Source organism: Poecilia mexicana, unplaced genomic scaffold (genome assembly GCF_051168715.1).
Source record: "Poecilia mexicana isolate PSO_F unplaced genomic scaffold, ASM5116871v1 scaffold_5, whole genome shotgun sequence".
In the NCBI taxonomy this organism is placed as follows: Eukaryota; Metazoa; Chordata; class Actinopteri; order Cyprinodontiformes; family Poeciliidae; genus Poecilia; species Poecilia mexicana.
Window position 1 is genome coordinate 31,517,243 of NW_028263374.1, and position 20,467 is coordinate 31,537,709.

Sequence of the window (20,467 nt, forward strand, 5' to 3'; positions counted from 1 at the left end):
TCCAATCAGAACCGTTCAGGTCAGAACCGTCCAATCAGAACCGTTCAGGTCCAATCAGAACCGTTCAGGTCAGAACCGTCCAATCAGAACCGTTCAGGACAGAACCGTCCAATCAGAACCGTTCAGGTCCAATCAGAACCGTTCAGGTCAGAACCGTCCAATCAGAACCGTTCAGGTCCAGTCTGTAGGCTCGGCGTGTTAAACATGGCTGCTGTTCAGTGAACCAACCGTCTGTCTGTCCGTCTGTCTGCTGCAGGCCAGCTATCCCACCTGGGAGGATTTCGTCTCCAAAGGAGCCAAGCTGCAGGCCCACCTCAGGTAACCACAGCCGCCATAACTTCATGATTCAGCACTTTCAGAGCTCAAAGTGGATCCATGCAGGCTCACACTGCTGAAACAGGAAGTTTTCCAGGTTGTATCTCTTCACAGAAATAAGAAATCTGGATACCGCTTCTGAAAATATTGAAATGAAAGTATTGGTCACATTGAAGCCACATTTAGCCTTTCCTGTTGTATCCGTAATTTGATGAGCGTCACTCTGCTGCCAGTCGGCCACAGAAGGAAACTCTCTGCTCCTTCACACACTTTGTTCCTTGAGTCACGGCAGTAATGGAAAATCTCTGAATTGGTTTCATGTCTGCACTGACAGCAGCACCTGTGGCCTGAGTTTTCATGCTAAACAGGATCTGCTAACACAACATGCCGCCAGCTGCTGCTGCTTTATGTTTCTGAGGACTGTAGGATTATCTCTGCTCTACACTGAGATTGATGCTTCATTTTAATCAACAATTTTATCTAGAGGTGTGCTGATCGATCAGCCACCGATCATAATCGGCCGATTTCCGTGAAAAAGTGCATGATCGCTGATCGCGGTCTTTTGTTGCCGATCACACAAACCCATCATCACCTGCTTCTCATTTCCAGCCTGCCTGTGCAGCTGGTCTCCTCTTTCCTTCACTCTGCACAAACCCTAACCCTACTCTGCTCAGCCAGAAACAGCCAATCAGAGCTAGCAGTAACCAGCTAGCCGCCATGCTAACAGGAAGTTTTCATTCAGTAACTCTGGATTGTTTATTGTAATGGAACCTGTTTTTGCCTTTGAATGTTAAGTTTTATACTTGAGTTTTTGGCAATGTTGAGAGGTTTTATTTTGGCTCTGCATTATTTAGCCTCTTCAGAGCCTTCATATGTTATCAGTCTGTTAAAGATGGTATTACTATAGCAGTACAATTTGCACAATGCCTGTTTTGTTTTTTTCTTGGAAAAAGTTATTAAAAACAAGTTTTTGTCTAAATTAAGGTGAATTCATGGTTCCTTTTTCCACATAATGTAACCGGTAGTGGCTATGATTAAAAAAATAATAATTATGTGATCGGTATTGGGAGGAAAAAACCTGATTGGCACATCTCTAGTTGTATCCTCAGTCATTCCAACCTCTGAAGGTTTTTTTTAACCTTTTAAACTTCCAGATACAGTCAACACTGAGTGTTTGAAAAAATGAAGGAAAAAAATTGGATAAAACTGGGGATGCTCCGATCAGGTTTTCTTTTGCCGATTCCGATACCGATCACCAATGAGGCCGATCGCCTGGATTGACTGTTAATTTTCTATGTGATATGACAAAATAAATAAATGTTCTGGTAATAAATTCACCTAATTTATGCTTAAAACATGCAAAATATTTGCAGGCACAAAACAGCAGCTGTTCAGTCAAACGGACTGAAAAACCTGCAATCAGTACAATAATATTTAACAGTAAGGCTCTCAGCCATAAATTATACAGGAGCCAAATAAATCTCACAACACAGATATGAAATAATGTCAAGAAGAAAAGGAAACAATCATTAAAGCCAAAAGCATCAAAATAAACAATCCTTCCTGTTAGCATGGCGGCTAGCTGGTTACTGCTAGCTCTGATTGGCTGTTTCTGACTGAGCGGAGTAATTATGCAGATCAGGGAGGAGATTCAGAGATTATCTGTCTCATGTTAGGACAGCAAAGTTTTAATACGTATGTAAAATTTATTTTTTTTAAGTTAGATGCTGCAGCTTTAAGCAGGTTCGGTGTGAGAGTCACCACCAGGTGGAGCAGAAGCGAAGCTCCGTCTGTCAGATATTACTACCTGTAGCGTAGCAGCGGTTCAACAGGAGAGCAGAACCAGCGTCTGACATCGCAGCTCGAAGACTTAAATAATTTTCCAGGTTATTTGTTTAGCTTTCTGACCGTCATGCTAATCCGGTGAGTGTTTGTAGCTGTGCGCTGCTTTACCTGCTGTCTGATCCTCCGTATGTCTGATTTACTGCAGTGAGCCTCGATGTAGCCAAACTCCGTCATTGTTTTTATGTCATATTAGCTTCGCTGTGTTGATGCATTTTGACCTGCTTCAATTTTCCGCCGCAACACGCAAACTTCCCCTTTCACTCAGTGCGTTATAGTTCCACATCGCTTAGGATTTGTTGCTGCCCGTTTGCGCAGAGTGAAGGAAAGAGGAGACCAGCTGCACAGGCAGGCTGGAAATGAGATGCAGGTGATCAGTTTGTATGATCGGCAACAAGAGACCGTGATCACCGATCATACACTTTTTCACGGAAATCGGCCGATTATGATCGGTGGCCGATCGATCGGCACACCTCTAGATGCAGCTTATCGGCTGAGTTCCCACCAAGCTGCTTCGATCCCACGCGCTCTGCGGCCTGAAACCTCCAATCGTGACGTTCTGTCAGTCGCATGTCGCCTGGATCAGAACCGGGCTGCCGAACTACCAAACCTTCCATGAGACGCTGCCTTTTGTAGGGTCTCATCTGGATCCAGCAGCTCAGCTGGCAGGATGGACCTGCTTTGGTTCTGCTGCAGGAAATGCATAAACCTGTTTAGTGCGGCGGTTCTGCTGGTCCGTTTCCTGTGGTATCTGGTGATCTGTAATGCCAAGTCAGTGAAATGTCTGAAGCTCAGATTAGTTTTGTTCTTCTTGCTGAAAGTGCTTCTGAATGTTCTCTAATAAATCGGGTGATTATTGGTGGCCGATCGGCCGAACGCCGGCCGGCTGTTTGGAACCGCACTGGAAGCTCGGAGCTGTGATATTTCTGGATGTTTGTGTGCTTTGTGCAGGACGACCCTCCTGCTCACTGGAGCCTTCCTGGACGCCTTCCAGAAAGTGGCGGACATGGCGACCGGGACCAGAGGTGAGAAGGACCGTTACAGAACCTGAACTGGGCCCAGTTGGTGTTCAGGTCTGGGTTACTGGTGGGAAACGAGCGGCAGCAGGAAGCTCAGACTGATTTTGTTTGAAATGAGACTCGTTTCCTGAGAACGTCTGTAGACCCGAGCAGGAGGAGAACTCCTCACCGGATCCAAACCGGCGTCTGGATCAGAACCTCCTTACCGTTTCCTGTTTCCTGCTCTAAAATAGTTCCTGCATCCACTTCCGGAACAGCCAATCAGGAAGAGTTGCTCCTGCTGGACCAATCATGAGGCTGGAATACTGCCAGGCTAAGTTAGATTAGCAGCAGCCAGACATGCTAACGCTAATGTTAGCATGCTAATGTTTCTGCAGCCTTTCACTTCAAGTAACAGGAAGGACATGAACGAAAAGAGGAGAAAAAACTAAAGACCAGATGAATAATGATGAAACCTGAACGGTCCAGTCCGGAGAGCTGCTGCTGTTTAGAGAGACAGAAAGCGAAGCGGCGTTCAGTGTAGGGCTGAAACGATTCCTCGAATGATTCGAGTACCTCGATTACTAAAATTCCTCGAGGAAAATTTACCTGCCTCGAAGCTTCGTTAATTTATGTTTTATTAGTTAGCGCACCGTGTTCCGGCCGGGACTTCATTTGCGTTGCGCGGAGCTCTCACTTCCGCCTCTGAGTTGTTGACAAAAGCTAAGTCTCAGCGGCATAAAGTCCAATCTTCAAGATTGGCCCGTGGGGATTTTATTGATTGATGATAATGCCCGACTTTTTATCGTTTTTGGGGAACCAATAAGCATCCTTAAAATGACTGGGGGAATGCCTGGAGTACGGCAGCATTTCTCCTCCGGGGCTGCTGGTTGAAAGCGAACGGCGGGAAGAGCGCTGAGGTGAGCGGATAGCCTGAACAGGGCGGGCGGCTGAGTAGCTGATGCTTACCGTGTAAATGTAGCTTTACCGACGAACCGCACAATAAATTTCATATCCCGGTCTGAAGAAACGGGTGGCGGAGCGCATCGTACATGGCTGGTAGATGAGTTTCTGAGTGTGACCAGTGAAGGTGTCGTAAATATCCCGTATTGCTTCCCCCCGTGTTCGTCCCCCGGTCTAACGGTTCGTCAGTCCGCTGGTCTATTTCCTCCCCTCCACCCCATGTTCGTTCATTCGCCCTCTCCTCCCACTCCAGGCGGCATTTCCCGTATTTTCAAACCCAAAGCGTGACAGGTTAGGTGGCAAGGTGAGTTTAATTAATCTATTAAACTCACTGAAGATGAATACATAAACTAAAAGCTGGATTGTAGACATTTTTTATAAGCATATTTGTGAGCCTGCCTCTTTGTTATTAAATTCAATATAATTTCAGATTTTTCTATAACTTTTCTTCTGGTTAACTTAGAAAGTGAGCTATTATTGTTACAGGTTAGTTTTTTAAACTACAAAAAAGCAACTGTTAGGGATGCTCAAATATGGAAAATTGGACTGATATTGATATCTGATAGTAACACCGGTATTATGCCAGATTTACCAATATTTCATTTTAGATTTTTTTTATCCGATTACTCGATTAATCGTAAGAATAATCGATAGATTACTCGATTACTAAAATATTCGTTTACAACAGCCCTAGTTCAGTGCAGAGAAACGTCCGTTTTATTTCCTTCATGTCTTTGGCAGCTGCTGCAGTTCAAACATCTGTTCTTTGCAGTCATAGCTGATGTCTTTTTTATTGTTTAGATATTTTCTCTTAAAAATGTCTGAAATTTGGACTGAGGAAATAAATAATAGTTTATTTCCTCAGTTGTTCTTAAATAGTTTATTTTTGACTTTCTAGATTTCGTTTCTAATTGCTTTTTGAAAAAGCGATATTTAAAATGAGCTGCACATAGGAGAGATTGACTATTTATATTTTACTTATTAGACATCAATAAAAGATAAATCCATGTTCCAAAGTTTAGTTTAAAATATTTCTCTTTTGTTTTTCCAAATCAGTTGTTTGACATGTTAAACTTTTAAAAATAAATCTGTAAAATATTCTTCATTAAAATACTATTGTTTTATATTGCGATATAAATCAGTATCGTCTGTTTTGGATTGTTTTCCATATCGCTGTGCAGTCTGAACTCAGCTCCATGTTATGGATGTAGATATTAATTATGATGTCAAAGGTAATTGTTCCCAGTTGTCTCTGCAGCTGGATCTGAGAAGACGGTTAAATCAAAACGTGGGTTAAAGTCACGTCAATATTTACGGAGTTACTGCAACGTCTGCAGCTGGCAGTGCAGCTTTTTGTCCTATTTAAAGTCCGACTCACTGAATCTGTTAGTCTGGTTAGAAAATGGATTCTTTAGATCTTCTTCAGTTGCAGTTTGACAGAAAAGGAGAATCGGATGAAACCAGAGGCCACTTTTTACTGGACCTTATTCTGCAGCAGCGCCGTCTTCTCCCGACTTTAAGTTAATGAGGCCACGCCCCCTTAGGCCACGCCCCCTGCTTGCCATCAGAACCATTCTGATGTGTCTGTGGCAGGTCTGTTCTTGGTTTCCATGGTAACGCTGCTGTCCTAACGTGCTGCAGTGGGATGCATTTCAATGTGTCCTGATGTCAGAAGGGGACGCATGTCTCTGACGGACGGACAGTGACATCACTTCCTTTGGCTCTATTGTTTCCATTCTCCTTCCACACTTTTTATTTCTTTCTCTTATTAAAAGTTATAATGACATTTTTTCCAGATTATTTCACTTATAACTAGAACTTTTTCATCAGTATTAAGGAGTTATTAACTTAAAACAAGCTCCCATTTTTTGTTAGTTTCTTGTAAGCTGTCTGATGTCAGCAGTTCTAATCTGCTCTAGAAACCAGAAACACATTTTGTTTCTGCAGTGTAATTCGTTAACATCCAACTCCTCCTTCCTTCAGCGCTTCTATAACACAAACTGACCACATTTATTGAATAAACTTCATGTTTATAGAGAAAATCTCCCAATCAGCTGATTTTCAAAGCGGCTTCCCGGCTAACGGCTCTCTGGTCGTTTCACATGACTGGGTTTCTCTGGAAGCAGCAGAACTGTTGACGCCTTCGGCATCATGAGGTTTCACATCTTCAGGAACACGCACATCACAAGACAGCCTGGTGGGCCCGACTGGCGCTGGCTGCGCTCACCTCAGGTAGACCAGCAGCAGGCAGACCTCCAACATGCCCAGCTGACTGCGGCTGAAAGAAGGAGGCGCTTCTTTACTCAGAATAAATTGGTTCCAAAACCAAGTCTGATATCCAGATGACTCTGATTCAAGGAAAAGAAACCGGCCGAAAGGACAGAAAGCTCATTATGGAATTTATTACATTGTGAGAGTGAATAAACTGTAAAAAACATTCAGTTGTCATGTACAGACAATGAAATGCAATTATTAGATTTCTAATCATTTTAACCTGATCCAACATTTTAATAATCATGTTTAATTTACCATAATTTAAATATAGTCTAAAAAAAGTCTGTCATATTTTAAGTTAATCAATTCAAAAGTGCACTTTCAACATCTTAGTCATCAAAAATAAAATAAACTTATTGTGAAACGTAGTGCGCAATATCAAACTCAAAAGTGTGGCTGCATTCTGTTCTCATCAACTTTAAGCTCCACTGTCCTTCAGTACAAAAGGGTCAGAACCACAAAATATCACTGACGCACCAAACAGTCTGACGTTTCAGCCAGAGGGGGGCGCACTTGGTCAGCAACCAGCAGAGGATTCAGACATAAAAACAGAAACTGCTCAGACGACAGACTCACCAGGTAGATTCGAAGAACTGCATCAATTTGTGTCGAAAACGCCAAACGCAGCACGCCGCGACCTCTGGAGACGGAAGTCCTAACCCTGACCCCACGACCTCTGGAGACGGAAGTCCTAACCCTGACCCCACGACCTCTGGAGACGGAAGTCCTAACCCTGACCCCACGACCTCTGGAGACGGAAGTCCTAACCCTGACCCCACGACCTCTGGAGACGGAAGTCCTAACCCTGACCCCACGACCTCTGGAGACGGAAGTCCTAACCCTGACCCCACGACCTCTGGAGACGGAAGTCCTAACCCTGACCCCACGACCTCTGGAGACGGAAGTCCTAACCCTGACCCCACGACCTCTGGAGACGGAAGTCCTAACCCTGACCCCACGACCTCTGGAGACGGAAGTCCTAACCCTGACCCCACGACCTCTGGAGACGGAAGTCCTAACCCTGACCTCACGACCTCTGGAGACGGAAGTCCTAACCCTGACCTCACGACCTCTGGAGACGGAAGTCCTAACCCTGACCTCACGACCTCTGGAGACGGAAGTCCTAACCCTGACCCCACGACCTCTGGAGATGGAAGTCCTAACCCTGACCTCAACTGAACTGGAGGCTTTAAAGAAGTTGGCAGAGTTTGGGGCAACACAGGAAGTGGGCCCACAAAAATAAAAGTCGCGACAAATGAGTCGGGGCGGACCGGAGTCGGGTCGGGTCGGACCGGAGTCGGGTCGGACCGGAGTCGGGTCGGACCGGAGTCGGGTCGGACCGGAGTCGGAGCGGACCGGAGTCGGGCCGGACCGGAGTCGGAGCGGACCGGAGTCGGGTCGGGTCGGACCGGAGTCGGGTCGGACCGGAGTCGGAGCGGACCGGAGTCGGGCCGGACCGGACCGGAGTCGGGCCGGGCCGGACCGGAGTCGGGGCGGGCCGGACCGGAGTCGGGGCGGACCGGAGTCGGGTCGGGGCGGACCGGAGTCGGGCCGGACCGGAGTCGGGCCGGACCGGAGTCGGAGCGGACCGGAGTCGGGCTGGACCGGAGTCGGGGCGGACCGGACCGGAGTCGGAGCGGACCGGAGTCGGGCTGGACCGGAGTCGGAGCGGACCGGAGTCGGGCCGGACCGGACCGGAGTCGGAGCGGACCGGAGTCGGGCCGGACCGGAGTCGGGTTCAGTTCTCTGCTTTCCACCCTGTTGCTGCTGTTCTCAGTTTGATTCCTGCCAAGCTGCTGGATTTCGATATTCAGATGTCATGAGAATCGGCTCCCCTTCCAGCTCCAGATGAAAACATCCTGGACTGAAGCTGATGGAGAATCTGTGGAACAAAATAAAGATAAATCAGGAAACTAGAAGAGGAATTAGTGATTATAGAAGAGGTTTGATTATTAAGAAAGCTCTGGATGACACAACCTTTGACTAAAATTTACAAAAAAGCAAAAAAAAAGGTTTTCAGTAATAACTTTAGGTTTCGTTGAATCGACATGCTGCAGAGTTTAGTCTTTCTGATCAGTTGCTGTTTGTCTGGGTTTGCATTTTACTGCTGATCAAATATGTCACTTTATTGTCATAATTAGCTGAATTTAATGTAGATTCAATGTAGATTGCTACTGCAAAAGATTCAAGGCTGAAACAGTTTCAGTTATTGGAATAATCAACTAATTTAGTAATTGATTAACTGGAGTACACAGTTACACTTGGATCAGTAATTCAGCCAAAACTGTAAAAAGTAAACATTTTGCATTTAAGATAAAAAAAACCTTCTTTGCCAGTGAATCTGTTGCACCAGAACTGGTTCACTTTCTGTAAAACAGATCTATTAATCAGCTTTTGAATTCAGTTATTATCAGTTAATCAATAATAATCTCCTGATCAGCTCTACTGACTCAGCAGAAAGCCTGTTTTTCCTCATGTTGGAGGATCGTTTGCTAGAAAAGATCAAACATTCACTAAAAGATATCATCAGCTTTTACATAATAAATTGTTTTTCTTATTTAACAAGGTTTTAGTTATTTATATGTTTAATGTATTCTTAATATTGCAAACTTAAACATAACCAATTAAACAACAAATCTGCAGAATGTGCCAATTTTTTTAATCTAATCAATTAATCATTATAATGGTTGATAAATCGTGGAATTGGTCGATTGATCATTATCATCATCATCAGCTGCAGGCCTGAATAGGTTCAGAGCCTTGATGAACGATGAGCTTCTAGACGCGTGACGCTGGGAAGCAGTCCCCTTAAAACACTGCTGTGGTTCTGCTTAGCATTAGCATTAGCATGCTAACCCTCATGATGACGGAACTTGGTTTTAGTTTTAAAGTGAAACTCTGGGATTGTTGCAGGTGCCACCAAGGAGATCGGCTCAGCGCTCACCAGGATGTGCATGAGGCACCGCAGCATCGAGTCCAAGCTCAAACTGTTCACCATGTAAGACACACACACACACACACACACACACACACACACACACACACACACACACACACACACACACACACACTCCCCTCCGGCTGCTGCATGTGGCCATACGTCAGGAGAGTAATTCAGCATCTGGTTCCCACACTGTCAGATGAAACGTGTCATCACAGCAGCATGCAGCCGTCTGTCCTCCCCGCCTGCTGTGTGTGTGTGTGTGTGTGTGTGTGTGTGTGTGTGTGTGTGTGTGTGTGTGTGTGTGTGTGTGTGTGTGTGTGTGTGTGTGTGTGTGACACATATCATGCTGTGGGTCCTCACAAGGAGAAATGCTGTTTTTGGGTTCGGCTGCAGAATGAGTGGAAAGTTCCCTCAAAGATAAAGAGACATGAAGCCGTTTCAGCTGCAGCTTCACTCGTTATTTCACTGCACTGCAAAAACACAAAATCTCACCGAGCGCTAAAACGATTCCTTGAATAACTCGGGTTTCTCCAAAGCTTTGAGGCAATTCGCCCGCTTTAAAGATTTGTTAAATGTAATGAATCCTGTTAAACTATTCTGAGCTCTGTGATTTAGCAAGAAGGGTTTTGCTGTTGCGCGACGTTTCCGCTAGCAGCTATGCTACTAACATATGTATGCTAAGAGCTAGTTTTAGCTGTGGAGGTAGACATGAAGCGCCCAGAAAATAACAAACAGTCCAAAGTTTAACAAACTTTTCCAAACTCCAAGCGGAGTTTGGAATTAGCTTTTCATGTTAGCATGTCTTCAATGTTGCAGCTGCTGAACAGAAATAACCGGCTGCAGACATCGACCTCATCCAGGTACTCACTGGAGCAACAGTCATCGTTAATGTTTGCTTGGCAAAATACATTTAGCTAAATATGTGACAGTTTGTCAGGTTACAGATGACGAGGAACGAGACTTTGGCTAATGTTACACGAACCAACTGATCACAGTAGCTACCTATCAAGGTGCTAGCTAACACGCCGCTAGCTAACGGTGTGTGAAAATAGCAGCTACTGTATCAGGTAAAGATAAAAGCAGAGCAAGATGACAGCAGACAAAACATTTATGACTTAAATTAGGTTCTTGGAGTGAATATCTCTGGTCTACAAGTATTTGTAGTCGTTAATTGGATTTAGTCGGATCATTTCAGAGTTGAAGCTGGAGATTTGACATGGTGTTGAAGCAATAAAATAAAATAAAATCATTTTAATGGGTTGCTAAAGGTGTAAGTAGTTTTTGCAGAACCTGATGTTTATAGTTTTTGTCTGATTACTTGATTAATCACCTGCATATTTATAGATTACATGAATGCATAAATGTATGAATGATTGTGGCTCTAGTGTAAATATCTGAGTGTCCAGTTTCACTGGACAGGTGCTAAAAGCTCAAATCATTTATTACTCTATAGGGCTGTTGTAAACGAATATTTTAGTAATCGAGTAATCTATCGATTATTCTTACGATTAATCGAGTAATCGGATAAAAAAAATTATAAAATGAAATATTGGTAAATCTGGCATAATACCGGTGTTACTATCAGATATCAATATCAGTCCAATTTTTCATATTTGAGCATCCCTAACAGTTGCTTTATTGTAGTTTAGAAAACTAACCTGTAACAATAATAGCTCACTTTCTAAGTTAACCTGAAGAAAAGTTATAGAAAAATCTGAAATTATATTGAATTTAATAACAAAGAGGCAGGCTCACAAATATGCTTATAAAAAATGTCTACAATCCATCTTTTAGTTTATGTATTCATCTTCAGTGAGTTTAATAGATTAATTAAACTCACCTTGCCACCTAACCTGTCACGCTTTGGGTTTGAAAATACGGGAAATGCCGCCTGGAGTGGGAGGAGAGGGCGAATGAACGAACGTAAGATGGAGGGGAGGAAATAGACCAGCGGACTGACGAACCGTTAGACCGGGGGACGAACACGGGGGGAAGCAATACGGGATATTTACGACACCTTCACTGGTCACACTCAGAAACTCATCTACCAGCCATGTACGATGCGCTCCGCCACCCGTTTCTTCAGACCGGGATATGAAATTTATTGTGCGGTTCGTCGGTAAAGCTACATTTACACGGTAAGCATCAGCTACTCAGCCGCCCGCCCTGTTCAGGCTATCCGCTCACCTCAGCGCTCTTCCCGCCGTTCGCTTTCAACCAGCAGCCCCGGAGGAGAAATGCTGCCGTACTCCAGGCATTCCCCCAGTCATTTTAAGGATGCTTATTGGTTCCCCAAAAACGATAAAAAGTCGGGCATTATCATCAATCAATAAAATCCCCACGGGCCAATCTTGAAGATTGGACTTTATGCCGCTGAGACTTAGCTTTTGTCAACAACTCAGAGGCGGAAGTGAGAGCTCCGCGCAACGCAAATGAAGTCCCGGCCGGAACACGGTGCGCTAACTAATAAAACATAAATTGACGAAGCTTCGAGGCAGGTAAATTTTCCTCGAGGAATTTTAGTAATCGAGGTACTCGAATCATTCGAGGAATCGTTTCAGCCCTATTACTCTACCATGTATGTAATGTCGATAAATGTCTTATCAGTACGTTGCTAGTTTCAAATATAACAGAAATATTTTTTGCTAGTGATCATATAGTATTATTGCACCTTAGTATGAAGGTCAGGACTGTATGTCATTGAGCGATCCTGTTATTAGAGACATTGTTGTGAAAATGTTTACAGTTTTTGTACGCGGTGTTGAGCCTAATCTGGTGCAGCAGGAAGCTGATGCCGGGTCTCCGTATTTTCAGAGCGCTGTCAGAAAGTCTCATCGTGCCTCTGGAGTTAAAGATGGAGGAGTGGAAGAAAGCGGCGAGCCAGCTGGACAAAGACCATGCTAAAGGTAGGCCCGCCCCCGCCGCTGCACACAGCCAGTTCCCGCCCTCATTCACGACTTCCTGTTCCTGTTCAGAATACAAGAAGGCCAGAGCCGACATCAAGAAGAAGTCCTCAGACACCATCAAGCTGCAAAAGAAAGTGAAGAAAGGTGAGAAGCTGCTTTCTTGTCCTGTGAAAATCTCTGAAGGAGGAAACAAGCGGCTGCTAGCAGCTGCTAGTGGCTTTAGCACTGAGGCAGCAGATAAAACTGTTTTCGCTCAGGTGAGCCTTTCACCTGGACTGGCCAGATGTCTAACGAACCAAGCGTTCCTTTTCCTGATAATGTTGTGGAAGGACGAACTCTTTCCTCTCTGTGGATATAAACCGTTGTTTACCAGAGATCAGCTGCAGTGCGGCCACCTCTGGTCCTGCTGGGCTTCACTTTGCACCCGCTTGTTCAGACGAGGTCCGCTGTAAACCCAGCTAGCGGCTGCAGCCTTGCTGCTTGAAGCGTTGCCATGGGAACCAGAATCTGCCTCACCTGGCCCTCACCGGCTGCTGCAATAGCTACGACCACATCCCATAATTAAAACCAGACATGCAGAAACTGGAAGTCGATATTCAGACGGGGAATAGTGGGAATATTTCCCTTGGGCCACCAGTGTTACTGGGAGACGAGACTGGCCCAGTCCTGACTGCCAGTAACACCCAGTTTGCCCACCAGTCACTTTAGACTCTGTATTTTTATTTTTTAGCACTTTTACAGAATTTCTGCATATTACAGATGCAGAGAATTAATTGACTTGCAGTCTATTGATTATTAATGGTTTATTAGATTTAAATTGGTTCCAATCGATTTGCTGTGTCTGCTTTTTAGTGCTGTAGTTTGTCCTCCGTCCAGCAGGGGGCGCTGTTTCTCACCCTGAAACAAAGCCTGTGATACAGAGTCAAAGATGGCGGCTGTTTCCTGAAGCAGGAAACGGAAACGGTCCAAACAAAGTCCGGCTTTATGATGCTAATAAACAAGTAATTGAATTCAGTTTTAGATTAAAGAAAAATTTTATTGTCCAAAAGTTAAAATCAGCATTCCTTTGATCATTTGTAGCAAACGATGAATCTACAGATAAAAATCCTTCAACATGAGAGGATTTTGCTGATCTGGAGATTATTATTGATTAACTGATTAATAACTGGAGGTGATTAATAGATTACTTTGCAGAATGTAAACCAGGCGAAGGTAAAGCTGAACCAGAGATGAGATTCACAGAAAGTTATTTTTATTTTTTTATATGTTCAGATTTTTTGTTCAGTTTTCTTTGAATTTCTGCTCTGTGTTGATTTTTATTCTCAGTTAACGATTAATCGATTACTAAATTATTTCAGTAATCCGTTTATCTGATTGTTTAGATCAACGATGTTAAAACAGCTACCTGTGTTGTAGAACATCAGGAGAGCCGGCCCCAGGCATAAGCAAGCTTGGCTGCTGCTAGGACTGAATTAAATCACAGGCCAAATATCTATCAAGTTGATTATTGGAGCTGAATTGATATTTTCTGCACAGAAACATTAAAGATTTTAAACAGTTAAAACTAAAGGTTTGTGAAAGTAGAAAAATATTTGTTACCATAGTTACAAGCTCAAACACAGTTTTGTCTTTGTGTTTGAGCTTCTGATAAATCTCAGCAAATTAAGCCTTCATAAGAGGCTCTTATAAAGGATAAGCCTCTTCATAAGAGGCTTATCCTTATATCCTTCATAAGAGGAGCCTCTTATGAAGAGGCTTAAGCCTCTTATGAAGAGGCTTAAGCCTCTTCATAAGAGGCTTAAGCCTCTTATGAAGAGGCTTAAGCCTCTTATGTTTCTCTGGAGGTTTCTGAGTCTGAATCCCTGGCTCTCTGGTCGCTCCACAGGGAAGGGCGACGCTCGCGGCCAGCTGGACTGCGCTCTGCAGGACGTCAACACGCGCTACGCTGTGCTGGAGGAGACGGAGAAACGGGCCGTGTGCCGCGCGTTGGTGGAAGAACGATCTCGCTACTGCAGCTTCGTCAGCATGCTGAAGCCAGTCCTGGTCAGCGCTCCGCCGCCTCACTCTCTGAAACACACACCGACACTAATACACACTCTAAACCTCTGAAACCTTGTGTGTTCCTGTGTGTGTTCCTGAGGTTCCTGTGTGTGTTCCTGAGGTTCCTGTGTTTTGTCCCTCAGGACCATGAGATCAACATGCTGGGCGAAGTGACCCACCTGCAGACCATCCTGGAGGACCTGAGCGTTCTGACGGCTGAGCCCACCAAGCTGCCGGCCGCCAGCGAACAGGTCTCCTATCCCGCTCCGTTTCTGTTTCTCAAAGAAAACAGATTTTTACTGTTTCTAGATTCAAGCTAGGGCGGGGCAGTTAGCCAGTTTTATTTAACAAAAAATCCAGATTTTTTGTTAAATCTGGATTTTTTCCCTCCCTGGGTTTCCATAGTTCAGAGTGAGGTCATCATCCAGGGCAGCCATTTTGTTTGACAGTCGTGTTTTACAGCTTCTGTTTATTTACCTTTAGTCTGGGTCAGCTCTGTGACAGACTATCAGGGCCAGGCTGTGATTTTTTATTATAATTATGAGAGTAAGATCATAATATTACAAAATACAAACATAACAAGGTTTTAACAGCATCATAATACATTTAATAAGAAAATAAAGTAGAAAAAAAGGAATGTTGAACATCTAGGGAATGTAAAGAATAAATTTCGTCTCTTGAAGTTGTTTTTCTTCTCTTCAGGTGATTTTGGATCTGAAAGGTTCGGACTTTAACTATACCTACCAGACCCCCCCCGGGTCCCCTGGCAACATGTCCAGGAAGAGCAGCATTAGCAGGTAAGCCTCACCTTTACAATCAACTGTGTAGTTATTTAATATTCAGGGGTCACGTTAACCAAATATTTTCTGTATTTGAGTGTTTTGGGGGGTTTTCAACAACAGACAAATTTGAATCCCGTCTGTAATTTTGACAGGTTATAGTTCACACCTTTATCTGGAGCACATGGGCAGACATGATCGTAGTGTTTCTATCAGTCAGACCCCCTGCATGTTTTATGTGTCACACCTGGACTGAACTTGCTGCACTGATGGCTGCAGAAGAGGTCATGCAAACATTTGGATTATCTGTTCTGGAATAGAGGCTCATCTAAAGCATGCAGAGCAGGGGGCCTGGGAACTGGAATTGAGAAGCACTGCAGTATAGACTTTAGCATCTGTCTGTTTCGGCGAAGCGAAACCACGCAAAAAGATCCTGGCAAAAATGCGAACCGGGCCACACAGGGTAAAAAACACACCTAATTCAATTGATCGGTTCGATCAGACAGATCCAACTGCTCGATGAACCAGCGCAGATTTCTCTGTAGATGCGACCAGGAGGAATTTGTAAAGCTGTGCGTTCAGACCGCAGTAGGTGATGTAATTTAAGTGGAGTCTTTTAATTTTATTATAAGTTATTGGGGCCTCAGTCAGTGGTTTGTGTCACTATGGAGAAAAAGTTATAGATGCTTTCATCTGCTTTGTGTGAAGGAATCAGGATTCAAGGTTCAACTAAAAATACGTCTAAGTAGTCGATGTTATGATTATAATTTGATGAGTAAAAATAGAACATGACCAATTTTGTTTTTAATGCTCTGTCAAAATGACGGTTTGTTTCCAATCAAATTTCTGTTGTTACAGTAGTTATTTATTATTACACTGTAGTTACTAAGTAACTGTGTAATAATTAACTAATGTGTAATAATAAGTAACAGCAGTTACTTATTATTACACGCTCACATACAGGTACAACTGTTCTGATTGTTTTCTGTCTTGCAGTTACCAGTCGGTGTCGGTGAGGCACGTTCCCTCGTTGGACTCCATCAGCTGTGCTGTGGATGGCGTTCACCTGCAGGTAGCAAACAGCAGAAGAATCCTTCATGCAGCTTTGCTGCTTTTTACTGAGTTCTGAATGGAGGAGAGACTTTTAACCTTTTGTCTGTTTAGAGTCCAGGACTCACCTGTATGACAAAACTTTGTGAATTAATTTATGAATTTACTGTGATTACACACTGATGTGGGGAACTGATGTTTGAACATCCTGTTCTGGCTGGAAGGAGCTAATGCTGCAGCAAGAAAAAGTTTAAAGATTTCATGATTTAGCTGTAATTATCGATAGTCATTATCTTACTGATGTAAGAACAATAAAAATACTGTAGCCTGCTTAGTCTTTATGAATGTAAGTAAAGTATCACATAAATGTGACTGTGTTGAAGCAGAAATGCATTCTGGGTAAATGGCGTATGCTAGGAGTTCATTAAAAATCACTTTGGTTAGCTGCAATGAGGCTGAGTACTGATGTTACTTCACATAACCCCAACCTTAAAACCCAAAACGTTCCCTTAGCTACCAACCAGCTGCAGCTTCTGCCCCCTTCTGGTCGTTCAGTGAACTGCAGGGACGATCACTTTAATTTAACCTAAATTAATTCTACTTCCACTCCCTCCTTGGAATTTCAAAATAAGAGCCTTTCAGCTGTGGTTTCTCCTGTGTAGCCTGCCACCCCTTACCTGCTGTACGGCTGTGATGAAGGTGGGCGGTCCCTCAGCGAGGGCAACTCCCCCTCCCGTATCAGTCGCCATGGTAACCACAGTCCTGTTGCTGGCTACAGGCGGTGTGGCGCTCAGAGCCGCCGGGTTAGCCGCCGGGACGTGAGCGCCGTGAGGATTACAGTTAGTACCCCCATCATGACATCATCATGACCCCTCATAGTGCCTCATCATGACTTCCTGTTGGTCACAATGACTTCCTGTTGGTCACAATGACTTCCTGTTGGTCACAATGACTTCCTGTTGGTCACAATGACTTCCTGTTGTTCACTATGACTTCCTGTTGGTCACAATGACTTCCTTTTGTTCACTATGACTTCCTGTTGGTCACAATGACTTCCTGTTGTTCACAATGACTTCCTGTTGTTCACTATGACTTCCTGTTGGTCACTATGACTTCCTGTTGGTCACAATGACTTCCAGTTGGTCACCTTGACTTCCTGTTGGTCACAATGACTTCCTGTTGGTCACAATGACTTCCTGTTGTTCACAATGACTTCCTGTTGGTCACAATGACTTCCTGTTGGTCACAATGACTTCCAGTTGGTCACCTTGACTTCCTGTTGGTCACCTTGACTTCCTGTTGGTCCCAATGACTTCCTGTTGGTCACTATGACTTCCTATTGGTCACAATGACTTCCTGTTGGTCACAATGACTTCCTTTTGTTCACAATGACTTCCTGTTGTTCACAATGACTTCCTGTTGTTCACAATGACTTCCTGTTGGTCACTATGACTTCCTGTTGGTCACTATGACTTCCTGTTGGTCACAATGACTTCCTGTTGGTCACAATGACTTCCTTTTGTTCACAATGACTTCCTGTTGGTCACTATGACTTCCTGTTGGTCACTATGACTTCCTGTTGGTCACAATGACTTCCTGTTGGTCACAATGACTTCCAGTTGGTCACCTTGACTTCCTGTTGGTCACCTTGACTTCCTGTTGGTCACAATGACTTCCTGTTGGTCACAATGACTTCCTGTTGGTCACAATGACTTCCTTTTGTTCACAATGACTTCCTGTTGTTCACAATGACTTCCTGTTGTTCACTATGACTTCCTGTTGGTCACTGACTTCCTGTTGGTCACAATGACTTCCTTTTGTTCACAATGACTTCCTGTTGGTCACAATGACTTCCTGTTGTTCACAATGACTTCCTGTTGTTCACTATGACTTCCTGTTGGTCACTATGACTTCCTGTTGGTCACAATGACTTCCAGTTGGTCACCTTGACTTCCTGTTGGTCACAATGACTTCCTGTTGTTCACTATGACTTCCTGTTGGTCACAATGACTTCCTGTTGTTCACTATGACTTCCTGTTGGTCACAATGACTTCCTGTTGTTCACTATGACTTCCTGTTGGTCACTATGACTTCCTGTTGGTCACCATGACCAACAGGTGATTGTTGGTAGCATCCATGATGTTTGACAGTAAGTTCTGGTTCTGGTGCTGACCCAGTTTTCTGACCCATTGTGTGTGTCAGGATGCAGTAGTTACCACCCAGCCACCTGCAGGGGGCGCAGAGAACGGCCTGCTGCCCCCCCCCCACAGCGCCTACATCCATCATCACGGCGAGCGAGCCAGAGCCATGTCAGCGTCTGGGAAGGTAACCAACCGATCACCAATAATATTATTACTTGACCAACCGATCACCAATATTAGTATTTGACCAACCGATCCGATGTATAGCCTTTTCAAAATCATCTCTGAATGAATCAGCTGGTTGGTCCGTTCAGGAGAAACCAAAGGAATGAAAGATGGAGAATTACTGAAGATCAACAAAATGCAGTAAAACTGAATCAACTGAATATTAAGCTGAGTCCGTCCTCTGGTCCCTGCAGTCGTGCTCGGCGAGGGATCAGCTGGCGCTGACGTTGGGTGCGTTGAATTCAGACGCCCCGAGGAGCAGCAGGGACTCTCTGCACTGTTCGAGCGGCTACAGCACCCAGACCACCACGCCGTCCTGCTCCGAGGACACCATCCACACGCACAGTGAGTCCAGAGACGCAGCACAGCCTGCAGCTGAATGCTGCTGAATGCTGCAGCTGAATGCTGCAGCTGAATGCTGCTGAATACTGCTGAATGCTGCTGAATGCTGCAGCTGAATGCTGCTGAATGCTGCTGAATGCTGCAGCTGAATGCTGCTGAATACTGCTGAATGCTGCAGCTGAATGCTGCTGAATGCTGCAGCTGAATGCTGCAGCTGAATGCTGCTGAATGCTGCAGCTGAATGCTGCAGCTGAATGCTGCTGAATACTGCTGAATGCTGCAGCTGAATGCTGCTGCTGGCCAGAAATCCTTCAGACTGTAGTTAACAAAATTTCCCTTTTATTGGTTCTTTTATAATGAAACGGTTCTGATAAGAATTTTGATTTAACTTTCAGTCATTAATGGTAAATAAACCAGTAAACTTTTTTTATTAATTTGGTTGAGAAAAACAGGTCTTGACAGAAATCTTGCCAAGGTTTTTTCAAGATTTCTGGAAAATCTTTAAAAGTCAGTGACTTGAAAACAATGTGACTTTTAAGACTCAGATGCAGATTTTCTTTCCAGCAATATATCACTAAGTTTAGGAAAAACAAACGGAAAAAGGAAACATTTGTCCATTTCTTATTTTGAAATTGAGAAGCTATCATTAATATTCCAGACCTCCTGTGCTTTAAATGAGCGTCTTGTTCTGGTTTCCCGCTTCCTGTTCAACTTCCTTCCCTCTCTTCCAGCTATGAGGACAGATGCTTCTCCCTACGGTACGTCTGCTCTCTCACTTCCTGTCTGCTCTCTCACTTCCTGTCTGCTCTGAGAATCGAAATCATTTCAGGAATAAAATTATAATATTCTGGTTTCAGGTCAGTTAGAATCAAAGTAACTATTTCTGTTTGCTAAAAGTGTTTAATTTGATCAGGAAGGTGATTTATCTTAGCAGGATTATTTTAATGTAATGAATATTTATCATGATAACGACTCAGTGACTCATTGGTCTGTTATTGACACTAAGGTTGGCTTATATTTGATTCATTAATGTCATTGGGGATGTTTTATAAAATTAATGTTCTGTTATTAATGTTAGAAAAACATTTCAAAACATAATTTTTTAATTTTAGTTTGCCTTGTTCCTGCAGTAGAACGCAGAATATCATCATAAGAGATTAAATGTAATTTCTATAATTTAATCGTAAATAGAAACTATTTTAGTTAATCTGTTTCAAGAGAAGAGAAGGGGGCGTGACCTGTATCGTCAGGGGCGTGACCTGTATCGTCAGGGGCGTGACCTGTATCGTCAGGGGCGTGACCTGTATCGGTAGGGGCGTGACCTGTATCGGTAGGGGCGTGACCTGTATCGGTAGGGGCGTGACCTGTATCGTCAGGGGCGTGACCTGTATCGTCAGGGGCGTGACCTGTATCGGTAGGGGCGTGACCTGTATCGATAGGGGCGTGACCTGTATCGATAGGGGCGTGACCTGTATCGGTAGGGGCGTGACCTGTATCGGTAGGGGCGTGACCTGTATCGATAGGGGCGTGGCCTGTAGCGGTAGGGGCGTGGCTTGTAGCGGTAGGGGCGTGGCAGCAGATGTTTATTTAAAGTGACAGCGGTTCATCTGAACAGGCAGAGCTGATCAAACTGAAATCTGATTAACAG

General features: G+C 44.1%; 1 protein-coding gene across 4 annotated transcripts in view; it reads left to right on the forward strand.

Annotated features, from left to right (window-relative positions):
- Window positions 1-20,467, forward strand: part of mtss1 (MTSS I-BAR domain containing 1) — a 34,535-nt gene that overhangs the window by 11,515 nt on the left and 2,553 nt on the right. For 2 of the 4 annotated variants that reach the window (XM_015014173.2, XM_088005915.1), the window contains exons 2-14: window positions 257-318; window positions 3,109-3,182; window positions 9,306-9,390; window positions 12,151-12,242; window positions 12,312-12,386; window positions 14,128-14,285; window positions 14,426-14,533; window positions 14,985-15,079; window positions 16,058-16,133; window positions 16,774-16,950; window positions 18,314-18,436; window positions 18,672-18,822; window positions 19,551-19,577. In XM_015014173.2, the coding sequence (XP_014869659.2) occupies window positions 257-318; window positions 3,109-3,182; window positions 9,306-9,390; window positions 12,151-12,242; window positions 12,312-12,386; window positions 14,128-14,285; window positions 14,426-14,533; window positions 14,985-15,079; window positions 16,058-16,133; window positions 16,774-16,950; window positions 18,314-18,436; window positions 18,672-18,822; window positions 19,551-19,577 (1,303 nt within the window). The remainder of the gene's footprint in view (window positions 1-256; window positions 319-3,108; window positions 3,183-9,305; window positions 9,391-12,150; window positions 12,243-12,311; window positions 12,387-14,127; window positions 14,286-14,425; window positions 14,534-14,984; window positions 15,080-16,057; window positions 16,134-16,773; window positions 16,951-18,313; window positions 18,437-18,671; window positions 18,823-19,550; window positions 19,578-20,467) is intronic. The other 2 variants (XM_088005913.1, XM_088005914.1) reach the window with 2 other exon arrangements.